The 8195-nt window shown below is 32.0% G+C and overlaps 1 protein-coding gene across 1 annotated transcript; it reads right to left on the bottom strand.

Annotated features, from left to right (window-relative positions):
• Positions 1-424: 424 nt before the first annotated feature.
• Positions 425-7096, bottom strand: LOC136974957 (boophilin-H2-like). The gene is made up of 6 exons (XM_067269954.1): positions 7036-7096; positions 4920-5087; positions 4785-4837; positions 812-899; positions 566-739; positions 425-468 (listed from the first exon to the last, which is right to left on the bottom strand). Exons 1-6 carry the CDS (start codon positions 7094-7096, stop codon positions 425-427), a joined length of 588 nt encoding a protein of 195 aa, XP_067126055.1.
• Between the last annotated feature and the right edge of the window lie 1099 nt (positions 7097-8195).

Genomic DNA, 8195 nt, shown 5'->3' with positions numbered 1-8195 from the left:
TTTTTAAATATATAATTAATTAATTACTGTATTAATACAGAATTAGAGAAAACCCATAATACCACAGCAACTAACTGCTTAGTAACGCTAATAAAGCTACCATTTTAACGGAAGTAATTTTGTGCCCAATCAAACTGTACGTGAGCAGTTGCAATTCCGCCAACACGTCTTTAAAATAACAGTTACGGGAAAAAGGAAACGACATAGTTATTACATTTATTAAAATAATAAATACATTTAATCGAAATGTATTAAAATTGCATCTTACTGTATAATTATAATGGACTTGCGATGCATTTAGGATTTTAATTTCCTCCTCAGGCAAATCTGCTTTTTTAATACATTCTACTCATTACTACATTTTAATAAACAAATACATAATTTTTTAATGCAATAACGATATTTCATGTGTAACAATTATATTTTACACGTAGTCAATTATAGTCCCTCTAAAACAAAATGAATTTGCTGGAAAAAAAAAAAACAGAATACCAGCGTGAAATTTATATATTAATTTAAAAAGTAATTGCCAGTTTAATATAGAGTTTGAAATTGGTAAACTTACATGGAAAACAAAAATCGCAGCAATCCTGTAAAGTTTCGAAATTGTTGCTGTTTCCGTCACATCCACCATAAATGAAAACTTCGCATTTACTATTAGAAAGATTATAATAATAACGATGCATTGATGCGCGACATGGTCCTGGATCTGGCTGAAAATGACAGTCCATGGGTCTTTCTAAAAACAAAATTAATTCAAAATTAATGAAAATGTAAATATTTTAATTGCACGAAAAGAAAAGTTCCTTACTTGTGGCATTGGCATTGATGCAAAGAATTAACATAACGATGCAAACCACTTCTGTATTCATAGCTTTTGATATTTTATATTTACTCGCCTTTATTTATACTGTGATTTTTATAGCTGAGAATTATACACGTGACACATGCAGTTATATATATATATATGCATATTATGACATATTTATCATTATTAAATTTCGTAATAATATCGCGATATTATAAACGCCTTTGACACGTTTTAATTAAGACTTAAAAAATAGGAATTTATTCAAAGAATTCCATTTATTTCAAAGCATTAATCATGCTCGTGTCGATTAAGGTGCAAGCATGGAAATCGAATCCGGGAGATATAATTCTCAGGATATTTTTATGATCATCAACGACGGGATTCGGTTGCAAATTGAACTTCATATCTATTTTAAACATGGAGACGATAAAAGCAGCACAGAAGATTGCGAGAAAGAAGACGAGTTATCGGATAAAGTAGGCCCACAGTATTATGAAGTTAAGTCTAATCGAACAAAAGGCGAATTTGATGCTAATGGTTGAGGGCCAAGTTAGAGAAATACTTTTGACAGAAATTACGGATAATTATATCACTGAACAAAAAATAAACGAATCGAAAACATACAGAAAAGTAGAGAATTCCATTCAATTTAATGTTTGTTTCTTCATAGCTACAGACAATTAACGAATCATTTTCGAAAAATTCGTTATTGTGTTATCCGTGGTTAAAATTATCCACATTTGATGGTATTGTGAAGAAATGGTTTGGATTCTGGAGACGGTTTCAGTAAACCGACGAAGTTGATTTGCATCGACTTTCAAAATTTAGACAATTATAACAAATTCGCTTATTTATCTCAAGTTATTTAAAAGGGAACACCTGCCGAAGAATTCATTTGGAGTTTTTCTTTCACCAGGAAAAGACAATTGCAAGCCCGTTTTAATAGAGAAGAATTATTTGCAGAAGTATACGTTTGAGATCATTCTCTAGGATTACAAAAAAATAATTCAGTTAAAAGGAATTCTTTAAGAAAACTTTATGATCAACTTGAAACAAAGTTACCAGCATTAGAAACGTTACTAGTCGAAAGAGATAAGTATGCAGCAATGTTATAGCCACTAGTTGAGTAGTCTTTACCAAGCGATACACTTCGTGCTTGGGACAGATTTCGATCTGCTCGTTTAGAGAAAGTTTAGAGAAAAACGACTAAAGAGCACTCTTGTAACCAAGTAATGTGCACAAACTCATTGTGTAAAACGAACTTGATGGTTTGTATCGTTTCAAAATGAAGTTGATAAAGTGACGATACAGCTGGCGTCAAAGGGTTTGATGCACTCGTTTCAAACGAACTCTGTAATAATAAAGGAAAGAATAAAGATGGAAGATCGCCAAGTGGTAAAATAGTAGCACGATTTGTGTTTGAGAATCAGAGAGAATAATTATTCTAAGAGAGGTAAATTATCATTGATATCTTCCGCAGCTGATTTGTTTGTTTCTTCCAAAGAAGGCTTCTAGTAGACATGTGTATTTTGTTCTGGGCATCATACGTCAGAGGAAAGTTCAGAAAATGCCATTACAAGATAAACCAGGTGCTGTGGAAAAGTTGAAGAAAGGCATTTAATAAAATAATGTAAACTTAAAACCAGTTGCTTGACTTGCAACAGTTGTTCACACTGACTTTGTCATTTAATTCTAAGCAACAGTCCAGAGTTAAATGTAAATGTAATCGAAGGTCATTATAAAGCTGCTGTTTTCTATTCAAATGTAAAAATTAAAACAAAAGCTCTTATTTCACTTTTGAATGAATGGAATGTGCCAATAAAAATATTTCCATCCATAATTTACAATGAATTAATAACCTTGGAATTTTTTTTTTCAAATTAAATTCGTAGAAAACATCAAAATGGCATAATTTTAATGCCTCGATTTAACGGATAAAACTTTTCTGTCCTAAAGGAAAAGTTTTATAATCGTTTTTTTATTCTCTATTTTAATTATTAATCATTTGAAATTGTTTTCAGAGAAAGATACTAAATTAAACAATGAAAATACTAAAATTCAAATTGTAATTGTACAAATTGTAGTGTAAAACTAACCCAGAATAAAGATGAAATAGTATTTAACTCTAATACTATTTCATATTTATTTATATATTTAAAGCAATGTTGAGTGGAATATCTGATGTTTGAGCAATTTCAAGGCTTTTTTGTCACATTTAAATTTGAATAAATGACCAAATTGATTCCTGAAAAACCATTAACTAGTTATAGTGGTTTAAACACAGCCTTTAATTAACCATGAGAACACTGCTTAATGTTTCGTTGTCGCTTTGCCAACTGATCGGTTTCCTTTAGAAGAATCGAATATTTTCATTGTTAAAGCTGTTATTCCCCGCTATAGTTTACATATTTCATACGTATATACATTAATATCCCGTCTGAATCTTAATTAATCAGAATAATCCGAGGTCATTCGTCGTCTCTTTTTCTTTATTTTCTCGGATGTTTTGTGTGACGGCAGTCAACAGAATAAAACAAATTTTTAATAAAATAATTTCTCTATCAGACAGTAAAAATCGTCAAATAGATTAAAATGATTATATATAATAAATAGAGATTTTTTATTATAACATTCGTTTGTGACTTTGAAAGAATTAAAACAGTCATTTTTGCATTAGCAATTTACAGTTCAGATTAGAATAGGAATATTTCTTAATTAATGCAAGTTCTGTTTTTACGACATTTGTTCATTTTATTTGCAGAATGAAGAATTTCAAAGAATTGAAGAAATGGCACACCTCGGGCCATGCCGAGCCCGAGGATGGCGCCTGGTCTTCGCCGCATGTAATACGGTGCTTCCGAAACGTGCGGAGTGGTCGTCATAATTCCGGACGACAGTGCCTCGTTCATTATCTGGAGCGGCGATACCCCGAAGTTCCAGAATGAACGGTCGAGACACGGGACTCTACAGAAAGGAGTCCGAAGAATCCGTCGAGGGTAACAGGCCTTAGTGGAAAAGGTTGTTTTGCTGCTGGAAAAAATAACCTTATTTCTGCCAAACCTTCTTGCACGGATTTCGACTTTTCACTAAATGTGACACAGTTACCCGAAAGTGACGTTTCACCCGGCTATGACTTAATCAACTAGACTTGACTTTTCATCCCAATTTACGGACGGATACTTTCGACATCATTCGAGATTCGTTCTTTCACTTTGTTTAAAGAGTGTTCTTGTGTCTAGACACGTAAAAACAAAGTTTAAAAAACTTTTGTTCGATATTTTACTTCGATAGAAATATTTTACGTTGTGTAAACGGTAGACTAATGTACCGTGGAATGTAGTTGCTTATACATGTTACGGGTATAGTGATTCTTGTCGTCTACACCGGCAAAATTAAGCTCGAATACAACCGCAAAATCGGATTTTAAAGTTTCTAAGGAGAAAAAAATTAAATAATCAATTTTATTAAGTTTCGTTAAGTAACAGCAAGTCACAAAAGGAGTATAAATGCCCAGGATCGAACTCATTCTTTTCTACACGTACTGTACAATAACATTTCTATTAATGTCACTTAATAATGTCTTATAAGGCATTTTAAATATTGCGTTTATTAAACAAATCGGATAGAACTGATGGATTAAGGAAACACGACACGAGGAAGGACTTCCTCTTGAAAGGACTTTCTATGAAAAACTGGCCCGTATTTAAGACACGCGATAAAAATGTAGAAAACATTACACGGTGAGGCTGGAACCCGCGACTATCTACCAGTTTTAGTGTTTTAATCTACTCGATACCGGTAAACTGTTAAGAAAATTGAATACATTCACATGCTTTTATTAAAAACCAAACAACATCTATAAATTGATCTGTATCTTCAATACATTCTACCCATCAATAACAAACAATATATTTTAATAAGCAGTACACAATCTTTACAATGCGTGACGATAAATCATAGGTAATCAGTATCGTTTTATGTAATAATTATAGTCGTATACTCTATCCCTTATACAAAGACTGTTTCCTAAAAAACACAATACAAGCCTTAAATTTATGTATTAAAATTAACGTTTGCTAAATGTATAAATGAAAATTGGTAAACTTACTTGCAGGACAATAATCGCAGCATTCCTGTAAAGTTCTGAAATTGTTGCTGTTTCCGCCACACCCACCATAAATGAAAGCTCTACATTTACGAGCGGTAACATTATAATAAAAATGCTCGAATTGTCCCCCGCATGGTCCTTTCTCTGGTAGAAGAGTACATTCTACTTCTAAATTCAAAATTAATTCAAAATTGATAAAAATAGAATATTTTAATGGAACGAAAAGAAAAGATTCTTACTTCTGGCATCTGAATTGATGCAAAGAGTTAATATAACCAGGCAAATCGCTACTGTGTACATAACTTTTCATATGTTTTACATACACGCCTTTATTTATATAGTGATCCTTAAGGGCTGAAAATTAAACACGTGCAGTTAGCTTATACGATACATTTATCATCATCAAGTTTCGTAATTAATTTGCTTATATAAACGCTTCCCGTGTATTGTTTTAATTAAGACTTGAAAAATGGGAATTTATTCATAAATAATTTCAAAGAATTTCATTTATTCCAAAGCATTAATCATTGACGGCCGGATACTCGAGTTGGTTAAGGCGTAAGGTACAGTATAATGTACTTTATAATGTTAAAGTTATATAGAATCTTCTTTAAATTGCTGTAATTATGTTAATTATTATGTGAGAAGTATGAGATGGTAAACCAATGGATAGAGTACAGTAGGAACCGTGGGAGGAGAAACAAAAAATATGGGTAAAAAGAACTTGAGTATTGGTTAGATGTTTTGATGTGGTTAGATGTATTGGTTAGAAGGTGGCTCCTCGTTTTAGTATATGAAATAAATTATATAAATATAATTTATTAAATATTTTACTTAAAATATATGTCAAAAATATATTTTAAATACTTCGGTTTATTGAATGTAACAGAAATGTTAATGGCGTAAATCTCTTGTTTCCACAATACGTGCCTACTTGATTAATTCTATATTTTAGTAAATTTAGACTTTAATATTTTGAAATGTTTCACCAGAAATTTAAGAACATAAAGTTAAATTCTACTATTCATTTTTATTCAAAATCAATAAAATTTGGATAAAACACCTTCCTATATTTTTAATGCATTCTATGTAATTGCAACCAACCAAGAATATATTTTAATAAACAATGGATATTTCAAAAGTATAAAAACAGCAAATCATATGCAATGATTATTTTATAATGAAATACGATGAAATGGTTGATTTTTTGTTTATTTCTTTACGTCGAAGCGACACGTGGGCTACCAGCCGGGGTGGGTCGCCCACGTGTCGCTTTGACAAGAGGACTTTAAATGAAAAACTGACCCTATTTAGCCTATATGTTACTAAAGTAAAAAAAACCCGGAAAATTCCATGGTCAGGAGCGAACCCACGAAAACTAGCAGTACTTTTAGCCATTCGCCCACTGGTGAATCCTGAAATGGCTGGTTCTTCAAACAAACCAGATTATTTTAAATATACTTGGCCATGAATAAAACTTAAGTCCTGAGACTAAGTCGTCACTGTATGACATGAACTCGGGAGAATTTTTAGACATTTATTTTTTTTACAACCAACTACACATAGACGGGAAGTAGGGGTACTCCCCGAAAGGACTTTCTATGAAAAACCGATCCTATTTAATGAATAAGACACACGAAGAAGACGTACAGTACAAAACTCCATGTGCCTAATCCGTTGGTGAAGTTCGAAGCCGTGACCAACCACGACGTTTCAGTGTTTATTCCACTCGGTCACGGTAGAGCGTCAGTCAATTAATTATTGACAATCCGAATCGTCTGAAAAGAAAACAGAATACCAGCGTGAAATTTATATGTTAATTTAAAAAGTAATTGCCAACTTAATATAGAAATTGAAATTGGTAAACTTACTTATAAGACATTCCCCGCAGCATTGCTGTAAATATTCGAAATTGTTGCCATTGCCGCCACATCCACTGTAAATGAAAACTTCGCATTGATGGCTAGAAGGATTATAATAATAACGAAAAATTGATTCGCGACATGGTCCTGGATCTCGCTGAAGATAACAGTCTATTGGTCTTTCTAAATTTAAAGTTAATTCAAATTAATGAAAATATGAATATTTTTATCGCACGAAAAGAAAAGGTTCTTACCTGTGGCATCGGTATTGATGCAAAGAATTAATGCAACGATGCAAACCACTTCTGTATTCATAGCTTTCGATATTTTATAATTACTTGTCTTATTTATACTGTGATTTTTACAGCTGAGAATTACACACGTGACACATGCAGTTATATATATATATATATATACATATTATGACACATTTATCATCATAGAATTTCTCGATATTAAAAACACCCTTCACATCTTTCAATTAAGAGTTTAAAAAAATAGCAATTTATTCATCAATAATCTCAAAAGTTTCATTTATTTGAAAGCATTATTCATACACGTGTCAATTAAAGTGCATGCCTGGAAATAGAATCCGGGAGAGGTAATCCTCAGGACTTTTTTATGAGGCCAGATGAACTGGCTTCTGCCACAGGATTCGGCTACAAACTGAAGTTTAAGCCTGTTTATTTTAAACATGGAGACGTTAAAAGCGGCACAGAAGATTGCTTACGAAAGTATCTAATGAATACGAAGAAGAAGACGCGTTATCGGATAATGGAAATATAAAGTTAGGCCTAATCGAACAAAAGGCGAAATTGATGCTAGCGGTTGAGAACCAAGTCAGAGAAATAGTTTTGAAAAAATTAAGGATGATGATATCACTGAATAAAAAATATATGAATCGAAAAATGGAGAAGCATATAGAGAATTCCATTCAATTTAATATGCATGTTCCTTCATGGCTACAGACAAATAACGAATCAGTTTCACAAAATTCGTATTACGAAGTTAAAATTACCCGCGTTTGTTGATATTGAAAAGAAATGGTTTGGATTCTAGTTACAGTTTCAGAAAATCGACGGACTTGATCTGAATCGTTTTCCAAAATTTAGAAAATTATAACAAATTCGCTTATTTATCTCAAGTTATGGAAAAGGGAACACCTGCCGAAGAATTAATTAAGAGTATTCTCTTGAAGAAGATACTATACTATTATAAAAAATAATTTCTTTATAATAGTATAGAAAATTTGTCTGCGAATGAGATTAAAGTTTCTTGTCATTATTTACCACATAAAGTTGTAATCAGTAATAATAACTCAGCTAGAATAAAAAACCTGTATTTGATGCACCGGATAAGCAAAAGAAATTGCCCAGTCTTAACGATTGTCTCGTAAAAGGATTAAATCTCATCG

The sequence above is a fragment of the Centruroides vittatus genome, unplaced genomic scaffold (genome assembly GCF_030686945.1).
Source record: "Centruroides vittatus isolate TY-2023 unplaced genomic scaffold, ASM3068694v2 contig_359, whole genome shotgun sequence".
NCBI classification, from domain to species: domain Eukaryota; kingdom Metazoa; phylum Arthropoda; class Arachnida; order Scorpiones; family Buthidae; genus Centruroides; species Centruroides vittatus.
Note: the sequence above shows the minus strand (reverse complement) of the source record. Positions and strands in the feature narration are given on the sequence as shown.